The sequence below is a fragment of the Mirounga leonina genome, unplaced genomic scaffold (assembly GCF_011800145.1).
Source record: "Mirounga leonina isolate KUSES-001 unplaced genomic scaffold, KU_Mleo_1.0 Mir_174, whole genome shotgun sequence".
Taxonomy (NCBI): Eukaryota; Metazoa; Chordata; class Mammalia; order Carnivora; family Phocidae; genus Mirounga; species Mirounga leonina.
The window spans coordinates 49143023-49168915 of NW_023270451.1; the positions used below are offsets into that span (position 1 = coordinate 49143023).

The 25893-nt window shown below is 38.4% G+C and overlaps 1 protein-coding gene across 1 annotated transcript in view; it reads right to left on the reverse strand.

Moving 5' to 3' along the window:
* The window catches only part of TBX20 (T-box transcription factor 20), a 57447-nt gene that overhangs the window by 29996 nt on the left and 1558 nt on the right, over positions 1 to 25893 (reverse strand). The window contains exons 2-6 of the mRNA XM_035020896.1: positions 23531 to 23783; positions 22330 to 22494; positions 18057 to 18165; positions 13994 to 14152; positions 5223 to 5299 (exon numbers count right to left, since the gene is read on the reverse strand). Of these exons, the coding sequence (XP_034876787.1) occupies positions 5223 to 5299; positions 13994 to 14152; positions 18057 to 18165; positions 22330 to 22494; positions 23531 to 23783 (763 nt within the window). The remainder of the gene's footprint in view (positions 1 to 5222; positions 5300 to 13993; positions 14153 to 18056; positions 18166 to 22329; positions 22495 to 23530; positions 23784 to 25893) is intronic.

Below are 25893 nucleotides of genomic sequence, written 5' to 3' on the forward strand. Positions count from 1 at the left end.
ACAGACAAAAACTTAGTATATGATAGGGGGAATTATAAATAAATAGGAAAGGAATATGCTAGTACATACATGGTATTGGAACCACTTATAAAAAATATACAGTTTCAGAGGTACAGGTCTGTGATTCAACAGTCTCACACAATTCACAGCGCTCAGCATAGCACATACGCTCCCCAATGTCTATCACTCTGAAACAAATAATACATTATAGGTTAAAAAAAGAAAAGAAGACAGTAGGAAAGGAAAAATGAAGGGGCGGAAATCGGAGGGGAGACCAACCATGAGAGACTATGGACTCTGAGAAACAAACTGAGGGTTCTAGAGGGGAGGAGGGTGGGGGGATGGGTTAGCCTGGTGATGGGTATTAAAGAGGGCACGTACTGAATGGAGCACTGGGTGTTATACACAAACAATGAATCATGGAACACTACATCAAAAACTAAGGAGGTAATGTATGGGGATTAACATAATAAAATTTTAAAAATTTAAAATAAAAAAAATATACAGTGACATGTCTATTTTATATCTCATACCAAAATAAATACTGTATGAGTTTTTAAATGAAAAATTAGAAAGCAGTAAAGTGACAGAAATCTGTACTTGAATATTTACATATTTATAGAGTTTTGGAGTAGGGAACCTCTTTTTTTTTTTTTTTAAGATTTTGTTTTTATTTATTTGACAGGGAGAGACAGAGCGAGAGAGCAAACACAAGCAGGGGGAGTAGGAGAGGGAGAAGCAGGCTTCCCCGTGGAGCAGGGAGCCCGATGCGGGGCTCGACCCCAGGACCCTGGGATCATGACCTGAGCTGAAGGCAGACGCTTAATGACTGAGCCACCCAGGTGCGCCGGGAACCTCTTCTTAAGATAGAAATCATAAAGTAAAACAGATTTGGTGATAAAATATTCTGTTTATCAAAAACATACATAAAAAGCTAATTTCAAACTGACAAAATGGTTCCAATATAAATAAACAATAAAAATACTAATATAAGTAGCTTATATGGATCAATAAAAGAAAAGATAAACAATCCAAAAGAAAAAAAAAAGAGCTAATGACATAAACAGGCCAATTTACAAAAGAAAAAGTACACATTTTCACCTATCAAATTGGCAAAGATGAAAAGATGGTGATTATGTTTGACAAGGGTACAAGAAATGGGTATTCTTGACCATGCCATGGACAATCATTCTTGAGGGAAACTTGGCAGTTTGTATGAAAAACCTTAAAAACATGTATTATCTTTCCCTTTATATGAAGTATCTAAACTAGACAAATTCATAGAGACAGAAAGTAGAACAGACATTACCAGGGGCTGGGGGAGGAGGAATAGGGAGTTACTGTTTAATGAGTACAAGTTTTCTATTTAGGATGATGGAAACATTCCGGAAATGTAAAATGGTGATGGTTGCACAACACTGTGAATATACTTAACCCCACTGAACTGTTTACTTAAAAATGATTAAAATGGTAAATTATGTTGCATAAGTTACCATGATTTTTTAAAATTCCATTGCATGGCCATACACATTTATTAAACCATTTTTCTATTAGTGAATATTTAGGTCTTTCCCAAATTTTTAACAATAAAAACAACATTATGAATAAAAAAAGTATATCCCCTTCTGCCCCCGGGTCCTGTCCTCATGCTTTAATAAAACCACCATTTTGCACCAAAAAAATAAAATAAAATAAAAATAAAAAAGTATATCCCTAGATCCAGCATTTTTATTTGTTAGTATTTATCCTATGGTAATAATGAAGAGCATGAGTTAAGATATATATTTTCCTCCTAGCACTGTTTGTAATAATGAAAAGTGGGAAACCTAAATAACTAATATATAGGATTGGTCAAATAAGTGATCGGACACAGTGGAAAATTGGGCAGCCATTAAAAAGTATACTATAGTCATATATCTATTGATATTAAGGGGAAATGATTAAAAATATATGTGTGTAAACCTTAAAGGAAGTAAATGTTTGTACATGCATAAGAAAGTACCTGGAAGAATATGTAAGTCTTTGCCAGTGGTTATCTCTGAGTGAATGGGATTTGTTACTTATTTATGCTCTTTTTCTTACTTGTTAGATTTTTCTGCAATGAGCATGAACTCTCTCTGGGGAAGAAAAAAAAAAAAAACCTAACAAAAGAAAATTTTGAAGAAATCATTAAAAAACCCTCCTAGTTATTTTTCCTTTCTCAAAAGTAACACTGTGCTTTCCCTTACTGTACAAAGTGCCCTCCCTCCCCCCACCAAAAAAAGAAACACCAACTAACAGTCTGTTTATTATTATCTGACAGACCAGTAGGTAATTCGTTCTCTGAACTAAATAATTATGAATTCGGTGATATTAAGAAATTCCTTTGGGCTTTTGGTTTGCTTCTAAGCTGTCCATTATAGGTATATGTGCAAAGCATCTGATGAAAATGCTTTCTACTTTTGCTAATGAGATGGTTTTCCTTTTACAAATGAAGGAGATGCTGTCACTGAAGAGTAAGGCTACACATGGAGCATGGGAGACATTCAAGTGTCTGAACAGAACCCATTAAAATGAGAGCAGGAAAACTGTAATGCCTTATACGGTATCCCAAAAGCTTGTGCAATTGTAGAAGAAATAAAACACTGAGTTTGGAGGTGTAAGGCAAACAGATCCAGTCCCAAAAGCATTTTTGTTTGGGTGTACCACACCAAAGTTGTAAATCTAGAACAGGAAACTTGAAATCATTAAGGTCGCGTATTTATAACATCACATTCAATTAGGTTAGAAAAGTGTAATTTCTGTCATCATGTCATAAAAAGATGTGTTTTTGTCTCAGATCTCTTATAAGGAAAAGTCCCCTATATTGTTACAGATAGGGCTGTTTTCAATCAGTTACAAGGAGCAATTCAATTACTAGATGGTTTAGTGCAGTAACTGACTCCAGACTAATTTAATTTCTTTAGGTCTCTAAAGATCAATTGATCTGATTTGACCCATCCCCAAAGGCTGTTTAGGGAAAATTCAGACTTAAATACCTGGAAATGAAATCCAAAACCTTGGCCAATTTCACACTAGTTAGGTCATCCTGCAAACTTTCAGCTGGTCACAGAAGATGCTCTCTTCGTCCTCAGACCATTGAAAGCTACTCAGTTTCATGGACGTGTGAGTGCTCCCCACATCAGGATGTTTATTCAATAAGTGGAAAATGTGCCTGCATGCATTATCAAATCTGCTGTTCTAAAGGGCAGTCAGCCTGGGGACTCGTATCTCGTGAGCACACGTGCAAATAAGGGGCTATTTTTACTCTAGGAGTAGTTTATTAAGACTATTAGAAGTACACTTAGATGGGGCAAAAAATAATAATTATTTCACATTTTTAGATTTATAAAGTGTTTCATAAATGTCACCTTACTTGGCTCTCATAATAAACTTTTGAAGGAGCAGGGTTATTTTTCCCATCTTCTAGATAAGGAAACAGAGGCTGGGAGACTACTCCAGGATCACTCAGCCAGTACAAGGCAGAGCTGGGACTCTAACCCATGAGTTTGTCTCCCGGTATATCATGCTCACCTCCTGATCTGAGATAGAAGATAAGGTACACACTATAAAAACACACCACTGCTGTCCCACTGAGCCACTGTCTTCATTCTTATCTGCTACCTGACTGAAATGAAGAAGTTCACTTCTAATCCCACCTGTATACATCCAGTTGGGAGTCACTGCTTCTGGCTCTCCAGAAATAAGAGATGAAAAAGGTCATCGCTGAATGAAAGCAGCCTTTGTAAATGGACTTATTTGTCACCCACACTGCTGATGCCACATTCTCACTGCCTTGGGTCTCAAGGCCTATCTGCTTGCCTATGTCCCACCTCATTGGAGAGCTATCCATTTGGTGTCTCTCTGCAGTCTGCAATCGACTTCCAACCACAAGCTCAAGTTTCCTTCCCTGATCTCAGCCCCCTTAACCACTTGTCAAGCTCTCCAGTGACTTAATTTCTCTCTTCTACTTGAATCCCACAGCACCTGCTCCACTTTCAGCCTCTCCTGCTGGCTTCTCTGCCTCCTCACTGAGCCTCTATATCTTTTCCTCCAAATCAAAACCCACTGTGCTCTGCTACTTGGGAGGGCTGAAGGAAGGATTAGATAGATATTGCTAAAATATGCAATGACCCCTTCAACTGCACTTCCAGGAAGGCTGGAGAGAAGTGCCGAGGTCAGGAGATGTGACTATGTGTTAGGTAACAAAGAGTGTGACAGAAATGTATAGCAGTTGGTGGGGAGGAAATCACACAAAGACCTGGAGGTAAAATACACCAGAGGTTCTGGTGGCTAGGGTACACCACCTGTCAAAGAAAGACTCTGGGCCACATAAAAGAAGAAGTACAGAAGATGAATAAGGTCTAAAGATCTAGTGTATAACATATTGACTAGAGTTGATAACACTATTGTATAATTGAAATCTGCCAAGAAAGTAGAACTTAAATGTTCTCACACAAAAAAGAAGTACAGAAAGTTCCATAGTATGTGTAAGAGATACATATAATCTGTTAGGTTGAAAAATCTTCTCCCTAAAAAACACATCATTTTTTTGACATTCCTATGGGCAAGCTCTGGATCTCAACGTAGTCATTACTCACCATGAAGATGATCTCACACTGTGTAAACCATTTTAATTAAGTAAAAAGTGGAGTAAGTTACAGGCCCGTGATTGTCACTTGTGTTCTTAAAGGTCCTGAGACCTGATGTCTCTCTTATTAAATATGAGTAGTCTATGCCATATGTAAAATATGTGCCTTGAATTAAATGACATCTCCTTGCTTCAGAGTTCCAAACTACTCACATTCTTCAGGCTCGCTAATATGTCCACTTCAGAAGGCTAAGACTATCAAGATTCCATTTCTCTGCAGATTGCCACCTAAGAGATGCAGCTTAATATCATCAAAAGGACTGAATCTTTGATAAGGAAGAAACCCTACTTTTTTACAGTTGAGTCAATGTCCTGACCAAAGAAACCACTTCCTCGGAAACAGCGCGGAACAGATGCAGGTGCAGCAGCTGTCAGAGCTTAAGCAGCTGCATGTCTACAGGGCTTCGAGGTGGAAGGGAAGGTGGGCTGGGGGGATCGGAGACTATCTACAGTAGGGTTATGGCATTTGGGCGTTGAAAGGAGTGTGTTCTTACAAACTCACTCTTCTCTTTATCTTATCTGGACAAAAAAGTAAACAGAAAATTCTCATTACCTCTCAATGTCAGTGAGCCTGGAGGAGTCCCGGAATCCTTTGGCAAAAGGGTTGCTATCTATTTTCAGCTTGGTTATCTGCAAAGGAATGAATGGGTAACAGAACAATATCATTTCCGAGGTCAAGGAAGCAAAATCAGAAATAAAGAGTTTGTTCATTTTCCATGCCGCCCCAAGAATACTTAATGTCTGTCAGGGTCGTGAGAAGGGTGGAAAGCGAAAGAGAAGTTCACAGGAGGGATGATTCACAAGCCAGTGGGACAGTTGGTCAGGGAGGGCTTCAGAGATGAGGGATTTGAGGACTGGCTGGTCCTAGAAAACAGCCCGAAGGTCAATGGATAGAGACAATTAGGGAGGGGGGCCTTTGTAAACAGTGTCGCTGCAAGGTGAAGAATTTAAGAGAGCAGTGAAAGGCTAGGGTTGCCCCGAGAATGGGAGAACTGTCTAGCAGACCAGCACTGGTAGGTAATGGGGAATACAAACAAAAATGTTGCCTCCTGCTGACTTGGCAGTATCATTTGTGAATCCTATGGGCATATATATATATATATATATATATATATATATATATATATATATATAACATAATGGAGAAGAAGATAAAATGGACAATAATAGCTTCATGTTCAATACTGTACTGAAATACATGACATAAATACATGATATAAAGCTTTCAAAATATAAATTTACCCCTGCTCCCCTTCCATCTGACCAAATTAGAATCAACCAGTCTTTTGTTATCCTCCCACACAATGCTATTTATAGACTCTGTGCTTATATAAAAGAAAATATTCCCTAATAAGAATCATAGTCTGAAGGATTAAGTATGTAAGATGTGCTAGTCCATAATTCCCACAGTATTAATGTAAAAAGATCCATTAAATCATATGCGCTGTGCCTCCAAAGAAAGAGACACTAGGTTATGAAGCAAAAAATAAACACTGAATAAAAGATACTCGAGACTTGTAAAATTCCTGATTAGAGCCAAAAAGAACCCAGAAGGACCAAGACACAGGTAGTCACTATCTGAATTAGAACCATAGACACCTTTAAAAAAGAGTCCTAGCTCACTGGCCTCAGAACAAGAACCCACACTAATCTTTAGAGAGAGATGCACAAAATAGTCTTAGCCTGGAGAAAAGTTTATAAAGTTGAGGCATGTCCTCCTCATAAGCACTAAACACAACCATAGATTGCCTGAAATACTTTCTCACCAAAACACAACGTTTTCTCTGATCAGAGTGTTTCTGCTATTCATTTTAAATCATTAACACCTAAAGAATTGCCTTTTTCATTACAAAAGAAAGGCATTATTTCCCTTCTCAAATTTTCTAAATATGGGCTAACCAATGTACAAGCTGCAAAGAAGCTACTCATCTCACTTAAAATAGAACTTCCCACACTATCCTATCCAGAGACCCCCCTTTTCTGTCATGAACACTGACCAGTTATAAGATTGATTATTTGATAGTTTTAATTTCTAAGAATGCATGACAGTGTCTCACAAATGCTCATTGTTAGCCTTTTCACTCTAGTGCAGCCAAAAAAAAAAAAAAATTACTAATTTCCTTTTCAGCTTAGTTAGTGGACATGATAAACAAGGAAGGAAGGAAGAAAACTGTTCTTAGTGAATAACAACAGCTAATTTAAATTTGCATATAAAGAAATACACAGGAACTTCAGAGGTTACCTCTAAAGTGTGGCCATCCAGAGTCTGTAGAGAACCTTCTCTAGCACACTGCCACCACGGTCATAGCCGTGGATTTCTCAAGGGTGAAGTCTGTTTCAGCCATCTTTCAGACTACGATTTAGTTCTGCAGGTCCATTTTCAGGATGCAGGAGAAAATTTTTATTTGTCTCAAATAAACCGTAAGCATCTTCTAAAGCACAAGCAATTAGTATGTCCTAAGATTATAAAACACCAACTAGATTTTTAAATCCTCAGACAGGAGCTGCATCTCTTTCTACTGAATAATTAAAAGTTAAAATGCCTTATATTTCTGAAGCGCTTTAGGCTCATGAAAGTGCTTTCAAATTAATTCATTGACAAATATTTAATGAGGACGGATTACTTATCATGCACTATGCCAAGTGTTGGATGGTGCAGAGATAAAGAACACGTGGGCCCTGCCCTGATGGAGCTTCAAACTGCAAGGCACAAGCAGAGGGACACAGAGCTTACCAGAACTGAAGGTGATTTACATGCCACTAAAGAGGGTGACACCACATCCACTACAGTGTTAGTGATTTAAGCGTGAAGCAAACCCAGATGAAAATTTCAAACTGAAACTGAGGTAGAACAATAAGTCTTCTTTCAAGCTCAATTCCTATAAGCTAATTAATAAAATGTAAAAGTGCATAGATAAAATGTAGAAGTGAATAGATAAAATTGCATGGAGACAGTGACAGAGGGATGCCTGGGTGGCTCAGTTGTTAAGCATCTGCCTTCAGCTCAGGTCATGATCCCAGGGTCCTGGGATCGAGCCCCGCATCGGGCTCCCTGCTCGGCGGGAAGCCTGCTTCTCCTTCTCCCTCTCCCACTCCCCCTGCTTGTTCCCTCTCTCGCTGTGTCTCTCTCTGTCAAATAAATAAAATCTTAAAAAAAAAAAAAAAAAGACAGTGGCAGATATCTGATGGAAAAAGTAATTTTGAAAGAAGTCCTTTTACAGCCACTCCTCTAAGACGTGAACTGTATCATTTTGTTTGAGTCTTTACAAATTAAAAGAATAGAAAGTATTATCTCTCTGTTGTAATGATTAAAGGACTTAAAGGACTTTTGATCTACTTGGCCCCTGTGAAAACTGTATTTGCTTTTCTTCATTATTTCCAAAAGGTAAAGACTATAGGTTCAGAATATGACGATTGTCATAGAGAATAAATACTCCCAGCAAGTGTGTGTTGTTCAAGCAGTATGTCACCATATTTACCATTACTGCCATAACTCTGAAGAAGTGAATTACATTCAACAAGTTTTCAGATGTCTTTGGAATTTTCTTTCATTATTAGAATTTTCTATTTCCAGTTTCTTTTTAGTCTCTTTTTCATAATACCCAGGCAGATCACTGGTAACTTTCTTTCTTTTTCTTCACATCTTGATATAACTTCAAACTATAGCAAAGTTTCGAGAGTAGAATGAGGTACTCTCATACACCTAGATTCACCAGTTAGTTACAGCAAAGATTTGACTTTAGTGTGCTAATTAGAAATGGAGCTTAAGACTTTCTCCATAGACCACTTTATCTAATTCCAGAGAAAATAACTGCTTTTGGAAGTTAAAGGAAATAAAGATGAATGGATGTCTAATTACTAAAATTGTAGGGGGGCCCTGGAGTAACACTACAATTTCGAACAGGTTTTATGGAGTACTGATTAGCAGCACAAGGACTGTGAGTTGAACTTCTTAATGTACCCACCATGCTCACTGTGCTATCACTAGTCTCTGAGTTTTCTGGGGTGTCAGCAGTAAGCACCCCCAGAAATGTTTGTTGAAGTTTGCTTCAAGGACAAGCAATGAGAAATAGGATTTCATCTTTTTACCAGTTATGGACTAGCAAAACTTCCTGAGTTTACCTAAATAACATTTCATTTTGCTTTCTAATTTTAAAATAAAATAATTTTTAAATAGCAAGATTTTAACATTCCAGGTAATCATGCATTTTTAAAAGGTCAGGCATAGATTTTATTCCATGGATATTTCAATGAAAACTGGTAGTAACAGAGAAAGAAATTCATTTCTGAAGATACAGTTTTATATCCCTTTATACTATTTGGGATAACTGAAAAAGTTCTACATTTGCGAATTGATGAGAGAAAGGACCCAAGTTACAGACAGTGATCTCAGCTGGACCCTAATACAGAATCCCTGCCACTATGTGTAACGCTGTTGAACAATATCAGCCATGTCAACGGTGAAACTGCAAAAGGATCCCCAAAGTAGCCAACTACCCAATATAATATGGTTAAAAATATATATATATGAAACTACAGGTACAGCTTGTAACTCAAAAGCAACATGTAAAAGTAGCAACTTTTTTCATTTTGTGAGGAAAAAGCGTTACAGGGCAGCTCTGCGTGATTAAGAAATCCTGCAGTCTTGTGTATATGCAAATAACTGACTAATTCAGGCCAAAACACGGCCACTGTTTTTTCACCTGTTAGCTCAATAATATAGGACATAATGCATTTCTTAGCCAGAAAACTCACTCTTAACATCTCCTTCATCTATAGGTCACAAGTGTATGCAAAACCAGAGAGATTTTGACACTGCCAGTGGCACCGAGGAGGGGGGGCCTCGCCCAGTGGTCGTTATTCCATGTGATACCGCTGAACTCTGGACCCAGCTGGGGTGCCCAGCCACAGGGTGAAATTGGCCCCCAGAGCCCATGTCTCCAATTATCAGGAAAAGATCTGTCCAAAGGCATTTAAAAATGAAACCTGACCTACACTTCAACTCTACAGCAATGGTCGGCCCGCTCAGAAACAATGCATGACCTTTAAATCTGAAATTATAAGATAGTTTGTTGAAAGTGTAATGTATTTAGGTTTTATCTAATAATGTAAAGAAATGCAATCACTTCCTTGCAAAAAAAAAAAAAGAGAGAGAGAGAAATAGCAAAATATGCCCCATTTTCATTACTCACAAATAAAACTACCAGCCACAATAAATGAGAAGCTTTTTCACAAAGTCTGTTGGAAACTGAATTGGGTTTTAATAGATATAAAAATAACAGTCCTGTCCAAAGTTTAAGAGATACGAAGGTGATCCTAAATGTGAACTTTTAAATCTTCCTCTCTTTCTGTTCTTTGCACATGAAAAATTCTAATACGCTAAGTACATGTTTATTTCCTGTATATTTATTTTATTATATATCTGCTATAGGAAAATAGTACACAAGTAAGGTTACAGCTGTGAAAAAGTGGTAGATGTGGGGAGGCTTGAGAAAGAATCAAGGATAAGTTTAGAAAATTGCTTAAGACTAAGAAAATACTAACCCCCAAATTGATCTATTCATCTCACATATGTTTATTGAACATGAATTTTGATTGGTCTTATGAGGTTTTAAACCATTTGCAAAAACTGGCTTATTAGTATACCAAACGAAATCTTTGACTATTACCTGAATTTCAAATATATATATATATATATATATATATATATATATATATACACACATATGCATGGAAATTATGGTTTAAAGGTGGATGTAAAGAAATAAATTCAGACACAGCAGGACCTATTGAGAAAAATTACTTCTGAATCTAATCACTTCTACTGTAGGTTATTTAGCAATGAAATGATATACTAATCCTATTAATCTTTATACTTAATGATGCAGTGAATGAGAGCTAGGAACTGGTAACTAGATTTTGAGCCCATTTATAATCTCAATTAGAAATAAACATTTGCAAGAAGAACAACTAATATTAGGATGTGTGTTTATTAGTATCGTAGTCTGTTTCAATTTAGCAACATTTTCAAATTCATTTTCCAAACCTTGACACTGTCAGTGATCACTTCCTTGGGCCTGCAGTCTAGTTCCCATGAGGCTGCCAAAGGAGGCTTTAAGACCCAGAAGATGGTTCTGTCACTTACCAGATTCGTGACCTTGGGCATATGTATTAACCACTCTGAACCTGCTTTTTCATCTACAAAATCGGGCTCCCAGGGCCTTCTTCGGGAGACTAGTGTCAGAATTAAATGAGATATTCAGAAAAAATGTAGATAGTTTTTTTCTAAATTAAAAGTAATAAACCTAAGCCATGCATGTAAGTTGGATCCTAGTTCAAAGGGGGGAAAGGTTGTTGGTCCCTCCTGGAAATATTAATATGAAACTGAATTTTAGAAGATATTAAGGAATAACTCTTATTAATTTTCTTAGCTGTGAAAAAGACATTGTGCTTACAAAAATAATATTCTTATTGCCAGTATATACTTGTAGAAGTATTGACAGGTAAAGTATCATGATGTATGCTGCTTAGTTTCAAATGATTCAGGGAAGGAGAAAACTACATACACAGAGAAATAGGGCAGGTGAGGTCCAGGAAGGTCACCTTGGATGAGTTATTTAACCCCATGCCTCAATTTTCCCAGCTGTAAATGTAACAAACAAATACTGTTTGTTCCTATTTTATAATATCCTTGTGAAGATTAATTAAGACAATTCACTTTAAATGGTTCCCAGCACATAGTAAGTACACAAATATTAGCTATTATCACAATTATGTAGATAAAACTTCCTATTCCAGTGTACCATGACCTGAGAGGTCCTGCCAAGGTTTATCCAGGACTGCTCTTTCACCTATAAAACTAAATCTAAAGTTTCTTAGAAACTTTCCTTTAATTTTTCTTCAGTCTGTAATTTTCATTAAAAAAAAAAAAAAAAAAAAAAAAAATTTACCTATTCTTGCTTTGGTTTTCTTTACAGAGAATTTTGATAAAAGCAATGAAATTTTCACATGACAAGTTTCTGGTTTATTCTCAAACATCAGCAGACTTCTTGTAGAAGTACAAATCTAATGTCATTTAGTATAAAAGCTATAAATTCAAATCATGTAAAATGAATGTTTTAGGAATGTTCTCTGAATCTATATCTGTATTACATGTGTCCTCAAATAAAAACTGGGATAGTTGGTGTCAATGTTTCAGATTCTCAGTGAAACAGTATTAGGGTTTTACACCCCTGTAGGCTTCAATCTACACCCAACTTTTTAGCTTGGTCATTCTCTGAAAGTTTCTACTCTTGTGTTGTTGCCTTAGAGACAACCAAAAAAAAAATTTTTTTTTTTTAAAGATTTTATTTATTTATTTGAGAGAGAGACAGAGAATGAGAGAGAGAGAGCATGAGGGAGGGAGGGTCAGAGGGAGAAGCAGACTCCCTGCTGAGCAGGGAGCCCCATGCAGGACTCGATCCCGGGACTCCAGGATCATGACCTGAGCCGAAGGCAGGTGCTTAACCAAATGAGCCACCCAGGCGCCCGACAACCAAAAAGTTTTAATACTTTGCTTTTACTTTAAGATGATTAGTATGATTTGTGCCTTCATTTAGCTCATTAAAAAAATGTGCCACTAACATTTTAAAATCCAAAAAAGTGACACTTTTGTCACTTTGAACACTCCAGAGACAGTCCGATAGTCGCCATATGCCTTATTTATAGGGTGCCTGACAGTTTCCAAAAGCATGTTTACACACAGCACCACATGTGATCCTCACAGGAATGCCCAAGATGTTCTGGGCAGTTCTTAGCTCCAGTTAACAGGTAAGGAAAACAGCAGTGGTGAAGTAAAATCTACTCCAAGTCATACAGAAATTATAGGTGCTTATGCCTTACAGACACACATCCACTCCTGCCTCTTGCTCACATTCCTTCCCTGGGCTCCTATTTCCTCATTTGTGTAGGGCTACCTGGGCTCTCAGCTTCACCTTCTTACTTTTCTCAAGAGACACAACACCATATCTCCTCTGGCTGACCTATCCCACTCTGGCCTCTGAACCATCAGGCGTCACCTTACAATTACTCATTCAGAACCCAAAATATAACAATGTCAAAACAAGAAGAGGGCAATAGTCCTGGCTACCTTAAAACTAACCAAATAAAGGCAAGCTACAAAGACCTAGAGGGGCCACAAACAACCAAATTTGCCAAGTAAACTGAATGAGTTCCTTTTTTTTTTTTTTTTTTTAATATCTTGGTTTGTTTTTTTTTTAAGATTTTTTATTTATTTATATGACAGAGAGAGACACAGCGAGAGAGGGAACACAAGCAGGTGGAGCAGGAGAGGGAGAAGCAGGCTTCCCTCTGAGCCGGGAGCCCGATGCGGGGCTCGATCCCAGGACCCTGGGATCATGACCTGAGCCGAAGGCAGACGCTTAACCAACTGAGCCAGCCAGGCGCCCCTGAATGAGTTCCTTTTACTGAAGTATATCAGAGGAATTCTATTTCTGGTCCTTCCTGACTGTGAAAAGTTACTATCCTCTCTTTGCTTCAGCTTCCTCACTACAGAATATTCCTATTACCCCCAGTCTTCAAGGTTATGCTGACCATGAAAGAATAAAATATATGGGGAAGTACTGACCAGCACCCAGCCCTCAGTAAGACTTTGATAGTTATTAATTGAGTTGGATTAAACCTTATGGATGAAGAAATGCATAAACTTGAAATGTGATATATATCAAAAAGTAGAAACTATAAAACTCAATATTATAAATTAGATATCTTGAAGTTGATTAAATACACACTGCTTACATGCTATAGTTTATTATCTAAAGAGGCATTTAAAAAATCCTTCTACTAGAATTACCTTAAATTACAGCTGAATAAGCTTCACAAAATTTCTGAAGTATCAGTAGTCTGGGTAGTTGACTGGAATATGTGTGTTAATTTCACAGAAAAACTGAATCTCTAAATTTTGTGAAGCAATGAGTGTATGGTTATATACATCATGAGGCTCTACCAGAAGGAGAAAAAGAAGCAGGTGATTTTCTCAAGAAGAAAATTTGAGAAGTCAGATGCGGCAGATCTGGGTGGGACAGTGGGCAATGAACAACTGACCAAGAGTATAAAGATTCTAGAAAAGATGGTATAATACAGACCTTAATAACCTTGAGCCATGGTCACTCAACATGCTTAGAGGTTCTGCGGCTGATACTCAATAGCACTCACCAAAGTGAACTTCGATTTTGAGTACTGGGATAGCCCTTCTCTCCAAGAAAATCAAAGAAGCTCCTAAATCTTTTCCTTATGTAGGAAATGAATGGTGAATGTTGAACTCACCAGTTGATTCTGGTAGGCAGTGACTGCTGTGAAAACGGTCTCTGGGAAGATGAATGTTCTGAATTCTTCAGACTTCAGATTGAGCAACGAGGCTGTGTGGTCTTTCTTCTTAATGATGTGCACCCGTGGCTGGTACTTGTGCATTGAGTTCAAAATTATCTATGATGAAGAGATGGGAAGTACTGAATTTTAAGTATTCATATTGCCAAACAGGCCAAAGTTCAATGAGGCAAAGAAAGAACCACAAGATCTCAGCTTCAAATTCAAGTTTTAAGATTAGGATATACCCTTTCCATTCACAAGGCAAATCCTTTTCATAAGTTGCTGCAGAGCCATGGTTGTGAAATCACATTTTATCAAAACAATTGTACACAATACAGGTTGTTTCAACGGTCCTTTCTAAAATGATGGGGGGAAAGTCATCTGAAGGATGTTGATTTTTGTTTTTTAAATCAAGTCTTTAAAGTATTTTTTGTTAGTCTGGTTAGACCAAAGGATATATGGTCCAAATTTTCTAAAGTAAGAACTTACACATTCTAGGAGGACAGATTGCTATTTATGGTTGTGGGAGGGAGGGATACAAAGAATTAAGAAAGGCTGTGTGGTATTGGACCTCAGTTAGAGCGCTAAACCTGTTACTTTCTAGTTCCTTCATCTTGAGCCAACTGATCTCACCTCTCCAACCTTGTTTTCTCAAATGCAAAAACATACCTCACAGAGTTGTAGGAAGGATAAGATGATGTAGCCCTTATAAATTACATAGCAAATAGGAAGTGCTCAGTAAACATGAACATTATTATTATTATTATTATTTCTGACAGCTTCATTGATCCCTGGCTTCCAGTTATAAACCAAATATGAATGAGAGTGATGACCATCTTCCATTGCACAGCTAGTAAAAGTTGCCCAATACTTAGAAATCATGAGCGTACTTTGGTTAACAAGGCAGTATTTTTCATGTGTCTTTTGATTTGCCATTACGAAATCTGAGCAACAAAATTTACTTTCAGATATAAAAGTTTTTCCACATCTTCCCCCCTGCCACTCAGACAGCTACCTAAATCTACAAAATTGGGTATGTCTTTCCTGGGCTCACACTGCATGCCCTTCATCCCAAGGGCCTCGCAGAGAGCCTGGCTCTCAGGGGAGGCATGTGATACATACTGAGGCAGGAGCAGGGTCAATGGCATGCAGTGTTGTTGCAACTGACAGTGCCCCTGTTTTCTTGGCTACCATGGGTGTGGTAGATGAGCGTTTTGGCTAGTTGACTTTAACAGAGTTAAATACTAGTCACTGTGGGATGATTAATATAGAATCAGTCTCTCCCTGTGCTGAGACGAAAGCCAACTTAAAGTTACAGGGCATTAGCTGGTACTGAATTTTGAACATGCCATCCTTTTATGGTCGCAAACCTGAATAGGAATCACTAAAACAAATGAGTTTCAAATGAGCTGAAATAGACTTAAAAAAAAAAAAAAAAGTCATCTCTTTATATAATGTGTTTATTTCAGGGAGTTCAAGATATTTATGCTCACTCATAAAACTGGAATAAACTCAAAGTGACAACATCTAACTTATATCTATCTTATATCTAAGATATATTTATATATCTTATATCTAACAATGATATAAGAAAAAACCTGGGCATTCATTATATGTTGTACTAACAAGTTAGAAAGAATTTTCACACACACACGCACACACACACACAATGGAAAAAGCCCTAAGCTTTAAATAATATCCCTTCTTCCCTACGTACACCATCCCAAGGTCAATTTCCTTCAGGAAAAGGTACCAGAGAGACTCAAACCTCAGACTGAATCTCAGCCCCCAGGGCTCCTTGACTCTCTGCTCAAGACCTCATGAGGCTAAGGAATACTACATAGAAATGTCAACTTTGCTTTACTGAAGAAATAAATTCCCTGAAGTAAAGAATTTTCCTGTTATAAAATGAAAAATGCATCTATAAGAAAGGCTTCTTCAAAACTAATTCAAAGAACTTGGCTGAACGACACAGGATCTAAAAATCTTTTCTTGTAGTTTTCAGAACACATTACTTATGGTGACAAAAGGTTATATTAAATAATAAAATTTTAAAGCTAAAATGGATATTAACAACCATCTAAGACTAAATAATCTGTCAAGGTCTAATCTTGGCATAATCAGATGAGAACTCAGAGCTCCTAAAATACAGCTTGGTGCTATGTTCACCCACGAAGTTGATATTAAAAGGAAAACATATTAATTCTGGACAGCTGATCTCAAAATGAATTCTCAAATCTTTCTGGAAAGACCCAAATAGTGCTTCTAAAAGCTTCACATAAGGGCACCTGGGTGGTTCAGTCCATTAAGCATCTGCCTTCGGCTCAGGTCATGATCTCAGGGTCCTGGGATGGAGACTCGTGTCCAGCTCCCTGATCAGCAGGGAGTGTGCTTCTCCCTCCCCCTCTGCTATTCCCCCTGCTTGTGCTCTCTCTCTTGCTCTCTCTCTCTCAAATAAATAAATAAAATCTTTAAAAAAAACACACATACAACTATTCCAAGACTTTCCTCAATGATTTAAAAAATAAAATTAAAAATAAATAAATAAAAGCTTCACATATGGAAAATATCACAACCATAAAAAATTTCATTTCAGTGAAAAGATTTCAGTGGACTCAAGAAATTTTAATATGAATGACATTAGGAATGATCTGGCCTGCAGAAAATGTCTCCCAGATACTTCACCATTTTTAATCAGAAAAAAAAAAAAAAATCTATCAATGAAAACATCTCTTTAAAAAAGCAGAAAAAGACAATTATCCCAACATTCTTAAAGATAAAAGTCAATTATCTTTTCCAATACATAAAATAACAGAAACCTATTAACCTATTTGCAACACTGCAACACTACCACCAGCAGTCATGAGCTAACCTGGTTACTCTGATTTGGTCATAGGTGGGCAAATGGGTGGTGGCAATGCCCAAAGTGATTTATTTGGTTCCAATTTCACTCAAACCATTTGAAACCACTGGCTAGAACTCTCTAATTTATATCTACTTATAACCACCCTTTTTGAGAAGAGTTCTGAAACTACTAAATTGCACAGATCCAAATAGAATGAAAACCTTAAGTAACAGGAGTCTTAATAAAGGGGTAAGACAGAGAATAATTGTATCAAAATATCTAAGCCAAGGGAAGCAACCAATGAAATGCCAATGTGTTTTCTGGCAAATCAAGGCGAAAAAAGAAAGAAATAGTCCTCTCCTTATCAAAAAGAAGTATGCAAGCCTCAAGTATTCTTAGTATAAAATCTAAAACAATTTTTATGTAAATCTTTCTTTTAGAGCATGGAATAACATCATAGTTCCTTACAAAGCAGCCTTATCAAATGTGTAAAGGCCTGTGTCAATGGCTATTTGTGCTATTAATTATTGATATGGGCTCAGAATTCCAATTTCTCTTTTTCCATATTTTGATGAACTCCTTATGACAAAAAATCAAATTGTTTTGTTTTTAATTTCAAGACTTCTCTGTGCTTTACTATTCATAAGACTCTCTACAATAGGGGTAGATAATGAGTAAAGAGCACTTCCCCAAATTTATTTGGACATAAAACCCTTTTGTTCTATTGCGTCTCACATGAACAGGCTCTACAAAACACACTTTGGGAAATCCCCATAGGAGATGTTAGCCCCATTTCCTTTACGCTGTGTTATCTAATATACCACTGACAGAAATCAGATGTTTCACCTAAGAACTATCATAGCCTCCGGAATGCACATTCCCTTTGTCTAGCTGGTGCAGGTAGTAAAGTAGTTGCAGTCTTAGGAAATTCATAGTGCCGAACGAAGGTCCCAGACCCTCTTGCGTAGAAATGGCATATGGCATCCCTGTAAGTGGCCTCTTAAGAAGAGCAGTCAGGGTTCCCTGAACAGCACATGAATGTTCTCACAGAATAACTGAGAGATGGAAGATGGGATGGGGAAAGGGAGGGGAAGAAGAGATTGAGAGGGAGGAAGTTCTGAGTGACTTCTCCATTCCATCCCAGGGAATCCACATAATCCAAGGCACTGTACTTACATGGCCATGCTGATCCAGTTCATTGTTGGTGAGTTTCACCTTTTCAAAAGACACCATCTGTTTGAGTAGCTGCTCACCAGTAAAAGGAGAGTCTGGGTGTACGTACAACCTAAGAAAATTATGAGAATGTTATTGAGACATCTTTTAAAACTCTGTTCTCTGTGGGTTATAAAATACTCTGATTCTAAAGGAACACAAAAACCTCATATAAATGGTGAATTTTATTTGCCCTAGATAATCTCAAATTTAATAATCTAACAGTATCAAAATAACTCTAAAACATCTAAATACGTTTCTTCATGTACCGATGATCTAAAAGGGGTAATACCTAGTAAATTTTCTATTGTCTGCTCAGCAAGCCATTTTTAAAAAGGTGCATATTTTTCCATCTATCTAATCAACTATTGGTCTGCTTCCATAAAATACAAAATTTTATTACTGTTGTAGTATTTTCAAAAGACAGACTAGCTTATACTAATTGTATAGCTCCTAGTATAAATACTGCTAAAAAGCAATGAAGGCATAAAGAACTGAAGAGGAAACAATTTTAGAGAATTCATTCATTTACACTTGAGGATGACTCAGTTTGAAGTTTATAAATACAAGACAAAGTAATTTTAATACAGCAACGTGGCTAACTTTTAATAGTCCACAGATCACAGTCTGTTGCTCCTTCCACTACCTTAAATACTATTACTTTCATCTAGTTAAGTGCCCACTAAATGACAGTGAAAATAAGCTGGATAAACCTCAAATTATTCAGTGCATTTATTCATAAACAGTTTTTTGGGGGGGGGAACCTTTGATGGGAAAAATATATTTATCAAGTATTTATCATTTATTGATCAGCTGCTACGTACGAGGCAATCTTTTCCTCATTCACAGTTAAATGCAGGCCATCTGTTCTACCAGGGATGGTTTACACAAAGTACAACACTTTGTAAATTCTAATCCTAGTATCCACTCGACATAAGCTTTTCTGAAGTCAGGGGAGATTACAGAACTCGTGAAAGAGAAGGAAATACCCCTGATTTAATAGGACAAATCCTTTTATCCATTTAACAGGTTATTTATATCTCAATTTTATATAGATTCCTTATAATTTTTTTTTTTAAGATTTTATTTATTTATTTGAGACAGAGAGAATGAGAGAGAGAGAGCACATGAGAGGGGGGAGGGTCAGAGGGAGAAGCAGACTCCCTGCCGAGCAGGGAGCTGGATGCGGGACTCGATCCAGGGACTCCAGGATCATGACCTGAGCCGAAAGCAGTCGCTTAACCACCTGAGCCACCTAGGCGCCCCAGATTCCTTATAATTTTAATTAAACATAAATATTATGGTTTGGGCAAAGTCAGGGGAGAAGTCACAAAACCTTTCCCTGCAGTACTTATGGAAAAAAACCAAGAAGGCTGTGCCATGCTTTGTCACACAGAGGACTAAGAATTAGGTGCCCATGCTGACAGGCTAAAGCCCACCAGAAGCAGAGCACAAAAAAGGCACTAGAAATTCTCACTAGACCCATAGAAGAACTTTAAAGGCTTTAGGTGTGGGTTTGTCTGCCTGTTTGTTTTGGAGGACTGCTCAAAAGTGCCTTTCAATTCAAGTATTCCTTGATGACACAACCATAATACCATTTCAAGTACACCCCTCTAAGGCTAAAACTTCACACATGCAATGGTTTTACTGACCAGCACATCCTACCTACTCCGCCAAAAAAGTTTCAAAAATATTTAAACTCCTAGAAGCTCATGAAATGTTCCCTCTCTATCAATTCAACATGTGGAATCACATTAATAAAGTCTAACATTTAAATATCAGTTACTTTAAAGACAACGAAATGTTCTATATGAAAACACAACATTATTTTAGATAATGTCTTGCCCATTGTTGAGATCAAATGATATTGTCAAGTATTATTTCTTCTGATTAGGAACAACTGACTGGTAAACTTCCATCTGAAATAAATGTTTCAACAAGAACCACAAGGAATTTCCACCATCAATACAAAAATGATCACCTCCCATATTCCTCACCTTCCCCTTATGGAGCTATGAAACGTAGCACTGGGACGCCTGGGTGGCTCAGTCGGTTAAGCGACTGCCTTCGGCTCAGGTCATGATCCTGGAGTCCCTGGATCGAGTCCCGCATCGGGCTCCCTGCTCGGCAGGGAGCCTGCTTCTCCCTCTGACCCTCCCCCCTCTCATGTGCTCTCTCTCTCTCATTCTCTCTCTCAAATAAATAAATAAATAAATAAAATATTTTAAAAAAAAAACAAAAAAAAACGTAGCACTATTTTTTAATAACAATAAAGAACATTTGCTTAAATTATCTAGCATATTTCTATCCTATAACACACTAAACATTTTTATCTAATATCAATATAAATAAACTGAAGTAAGATGAATGAAAAAGCATACAGGAAGCCCCTCCTCTCTCAAGTCCCCCAGGACTTAAAATTCCAGCTTAAACATGCTTCAGTTAAGATAGTGTATTGGTACGCGCTTTCCTTCTACAACCAGAAGAGATTAGTAACATAAACAAGGCATTTCATATTTCCAAAGTCCTGCTGGCCAGCACCAGTTCCCCATACCTTCAATAGGAAGAAAACGTATGCTAAATAAGAGCGATTAACTTCTTAAAGGAAAGACCTCGGGGGAGGGGGGGGGCGGGGAAGGATTTGCTTGTAAAAATGGTTAGGAATCTGCTAAAATACCTCTCTCTCTCTCTCATTTAAAAAGATTTTGGAAAGTTTGGAAGGAAGCTTCAGAGTAATGTGAATCAGCTATTTAATAATAAATAGTAAAGAATACTAATTATAAACTACTAGAAACTGGTGAATCTTGCTCAATTAAAAAAAAAGGTATAACATCTTTTAAAAAGTTCTTAGTCTGGTTATTTGTTATTTAATATGCTGATTTGGAAGGGTTGGGAAGATGTCCTTCCTAGTCTCTTGTGGGAATGGAAAACTCTGAGAGTTTTTTAATCTCTTCTCCAGTGTATTTAGCATACTGTAAGCTCAGTAATGTGATTAATGACTAAGTAAGCGTAATATTCCATCTGAACTAGTATGTGTAAATTGTCTGTGTTGGTTCTGTGCCTTGACTAAAACTCCAGACTAGATACTTAACAAAGAACCAACCATCAAAGTTCCTAAATCTGTGTAAATAAATTCTTAATTCTGATATGAATTTCTAACCAATTAGAAAAATTAGATAGTCATAAAACAACTCAAAAATAGTAAGTCTTGGTTTTAGAACCCTAAATGTAAAGTCTACTAATATCCTTTGTTTGTATTAAAGTACGCAGTTAGGTTCCTATAACTTCAGCTACTACTTTTTGCATAAACTAATACATGCCTTTTCCCCCTAGAAGGCTAATTTGGGTAAAGCAGCAACAATAAAAAAACAGCATGTGATTTTTTAAACAGGGTTCTCCTTGAAAAACATTATTACCAATGAATAGCATAATAATAAACATATATGATCCCTAATATACTGAGTAATGTTTCATGTAAAAGAATATTAACCTGATATTGAATTACGTGCATCTACTGAACTTACTATGGAGAAGGGGGAAAAAAATTAGCTTTCCTTTTTTTTTTTTAAGATTTTATTTATTTGACAGAGAGAGACACAGCAAGAGAGGGAAAAGAAGCAGGAAGAGTGGGAGAGGGAGAAGCGGACTCCATCCCAGGACCCTGAGATCATGACTTGAGCCAAAGGCAGACGCTTAACGACTGAACCACCCAGGCACCCAAAAGTTAGCTTTTCTTACTTAAAATGTCTGAGTCCTTTATTGGTCAAAAACAACCACATTTCACCAAAATGACCTTTATTGTGTGCAGATATAACCATATTACTTAAAAATATTTACTATAAGCAACCACTTTACTAAAATGCACTCTTCTAAAAAGGATTTTTAGGGCAACCACTTCAGCATTAGGTGTATTCAGTCTGGTATTAAATAGCCAACTAGAAATGATGGGTGCCCTATGAAATGGGTCCAGATTTCTAATGAATATTCTAACTGAAATTAGGAAAGCGTGGAAATGAATTACGAGAAATATAAAATTAAAGACAACATTCTGTCTCTGCAAACTCTGCCTTTCTCAGATATTTTGTAGAGTCAGTCCTGGAGCATCTGGGCTTGGAATGCTTTCTACCAGAGCCCACCACTGTGCAAACAGATCTGCTTAAAATGCAACCAACCAGAGACATTCTGCTCTCAGGGTTAAAACGCGTTTTGCTCTGCCCGAAAATCTGGAGGCACAAACCTGGCCGGCAGCGGCGGGTCTGCCTTGCCAGCCACCAGCCAGGAAGACCGGTGGTAGGCATAGCGGTACCTCTTGTTGTCCACGGGTACGATGTCCATCAGGACTATGTACTTGGCCTCAGGATCCACACCCGAAAATGACACTCGGATGGTGGGAAACATCCTCCTGACACAGGGAAACAAAGAGAATCGGCCACAGCTCATACTGCCAAAAGAGCCCACCGAATTAAAGAGGGAGGTCCTACTCCCCTCCCTACCCGGCCCCCAAGCCCTTTTTTGTTTCCACAGAGATGTGAATTCGGAGATCTTCCTTCTCCCAAGCAGAAATAATTTTAGGCGTCACCTTTTCCGGTGTCCTCATTGCTAGGTGAAAAGTTTTGTTTTGTTTTCTAATACCCAAAGGTCTGTGATTAGGGAAAACTTTAGGTTACATTATCAAGCCTATTAGGCTCCCAGACCAAAGTGTCTGGAGCAGACCAAGTCGCCCAGCCCCTAGGGTGGCAGAGAGAAAACTCTGTCCCAGCCACAGAAATCTAGGGCAGGGTTGGGTTTCCGGAGACCCTGGGGGTATTTCCCAGGGTCCAGAGAGCTGGAGTGACCAGGGCTGCCATTGGCCACCTTTAGAGTCTTTGCCCCAGGCCTGGGGAGCCGCCTGCACCCCCGGGGTTTCCGGCCCTGGTGCCAGCTACAGCATCAGGGGGCCTGCAGCACCAGCACTCTATCCTACACAGAGTGTGGTCGTTTCAAATTTCATTCTTCGGCACAGGTTTTAGTGTTGGTTTTTAATGGGAGCTGGCGGCTTTTGCAAATTGAGACCAATAAAAGGGAAGCTACCTGCCTCCCTCCAAGTACCTAGCAGCCCGCCCTGTACTCCCAGCATGAGTTCCCTCTTCCCTCCAGATGCCAACCCTGCAGCCCAAAGCCCTCTCAGATTGCAGCGTCCCAAGATTACTGGTCCCTGCACCCCTCTCATCAAGGCCAAGTTGGGTTTTTCATGGCCAGATCGCGAGAAAGCAAATGCTTAGACGTCTGTCTTAGCAGTTCTTTCCAAAAGCAAGTCAGGGGAAAGAAGCCCTCATTAAGCGAAGCTTCCTCTCAGTGCTCTGGATTAGTGGGGTTTCACCCAGTTCCTGGGAACACCCTAGGCCACCCAGGGCGCTCTTTTCACCGCCCCACTCCTCACACACCAAGACCCCCGCTACCTGCCCGACTTGGTGATGATCATCTCTGTTCCCAGCTCGTGGAATTTGTCCCAGAGCTCCTTGGTCTCCAGGCTGCAGGCAATTTTGGCCATTTCCTCACTGGGGATGATGGGGGTGGTGGGGATCAGCGGCTCAGTACACAGAGAGGAGGAGGATGGGCTACTGCTGCCCCCGCCACCAAACTCCCCGTGAGCATCCAGGCTGGTCAGTTCGCCCAGGGGCTGGGCACACGATGACTTCTCAACAAATTGTTCTGTGGGCAAAGAGAATGGAGGATGACAGCTAACACTGTCAAGCAAAGACACAGGAAGGAGAAAAACACAACTAAAACAGGTTCTGGACTTGACTTTGGAAAAGTTAAGGTCAGAAACTCCAGGAAGGCAGTGACAACCCATCAATATATATGTATTATCTCCCGCGATATAGTGACATACTAAACCAAATGAGTTCTAGAACTAATAGCTTATTACCACCATTATGAAAGCCACTTTGGGGATGAAAAATATAAGGAGCTGATAAAGGGAAAGGAGGTGATCAAGAAAGATGAAAAGCAAATATTCCTTTTGTTTTCCCTCCCAAGTTCCAGACTTTGCTTGTGGGATCTCGTGCCAGTCCTGCCTCTCTGACAACCAGGCGAGATTTTTCTCCAGGGAGACCAAGGGAATGAAGAGATGAGCACCTTCCTTACTTTGAAAGAAACTTTCCCTTCCATCCGGAGCCTTCCCTCCATGAGAAAAAAATGAAAAAGGGGAGGGGAAGTGGAGAAAAGTGGGGATGTGGTTAAAACAAAAAAATTAAGTTACTTTACTTCTCTGCCTGGCTCTCCGTTTTCTAGGCTTTGATATGAGTGCATTTTTACAATATCCCTCCCAGCCTGAGATCTTATGAAAGACTCTAACATATCAAGTGAGCTCCCCAGGCCATTTTGGGAACCGGTGTGAAACTACTACTTGAGGGCAGTGTGTGTACTTTTCTCTCAAAAAAGTCCTGGAAGTAAGGAAAACAACCTCGACCCCAGGCTAGCAGAGTATTAAAGTAGGAAGAACGCCATCCACCATCAAGCTGGAATACCACTGCCTATGAACCAAACATTCTCCTCCACAGCTGATAAGGGCCCAGGACTACACCAGTCACTTTGATGGAATACAGGGGGACTTCTGTAATTGTCCCAATTATCTTGCATCCCTTAAAAAAGAAACTACTTGAATCTGCAATGTGAAACTGATCTCTAAACAACTCTGTTCTGAGTGCCCTCAAGGAATTGAAACAAGTTCTAAATGTAGGTATATACATATAAATGCTGTATATCATATAAAGTATTTTATTTCCCATATTTCTCCTTGACTTGGGGCAGGCAAGCAGGAAACGGAATTTTTTTTTACCTTTTCTTCTCTTACAATAATAATCCAACTCATTGTAACATTTTAAATTAAGGATGACCAAATTAATTATCTTAGCCTTATATTTTCAAATTCAAAGACAGAGAAGTATGCCACGGCACAATCTTATTTGCAACGAGTATTTTCAGAAACACATTCACATAAGGTCTTTATAGGGAATCAACAAGTAGCCTCAGAAATTTTCTTATTTTCTGACAATTGAAAAAGGCAAGTCCCTAAGCCCCAGACTAAAGACTGTCAGGGTTGGAAAGTGAAGGAGGAAGAAAATGATACAGAATTGCTCTAACACAGTGTTATATGTCAATTGTATCTCAATAAAAAAAATTTTTTTTAAAGAAATGTTCTAGTGATCTAAGGCAGTTCTTCTAAATAGATTTAGTGTGTTTAAATGGGCAAGCAGGAGACACTTTCGAGTCCCCACCCCACAGCTCCTTCAACAGCTCTCATGTTCCAAAGTACCACATTCTCTCTTAACAGAACCTCTAGGTGTTTCTCTTGCGGGAGTCCTTGGCTTATTGTGCTCTGTTGAACTGGCCTGTGGAAAGGACAAGAATGCCTTCTGGTTCTTTCAGAGCCTGTCTCAAAAACCCAGGGGAGGGATGCTCATTTTACAGACTTGTGTGTGTTTGTGGTGGGGGAGAGGGGATGGCTTTATAGTTTAGAATTTAGATAGAAGGTGAGTATTCTCAGGAAAAGAAACAGAAAAGAAAGCAATACTGACATGAGCTGGAAATGGCATGTTTTCCAGTCTGCTGCCTGTAATTCTGACAGGAATTTTAACCCCAAGTGCTCTTTTCCTGCTAGCTACCAAACTGTGATGGGGGTGTTTATAAAGAATTCAGAGGCCCTCTAAATAGGAGTGATAACATTGGGCAGTTTCACAAATATAACTCTGAAACTAGTGGCTAATATTTCTGTAAACAGTTGGGGTTTTTGTTTCATTGGCTGTTCCCATATTTTTTC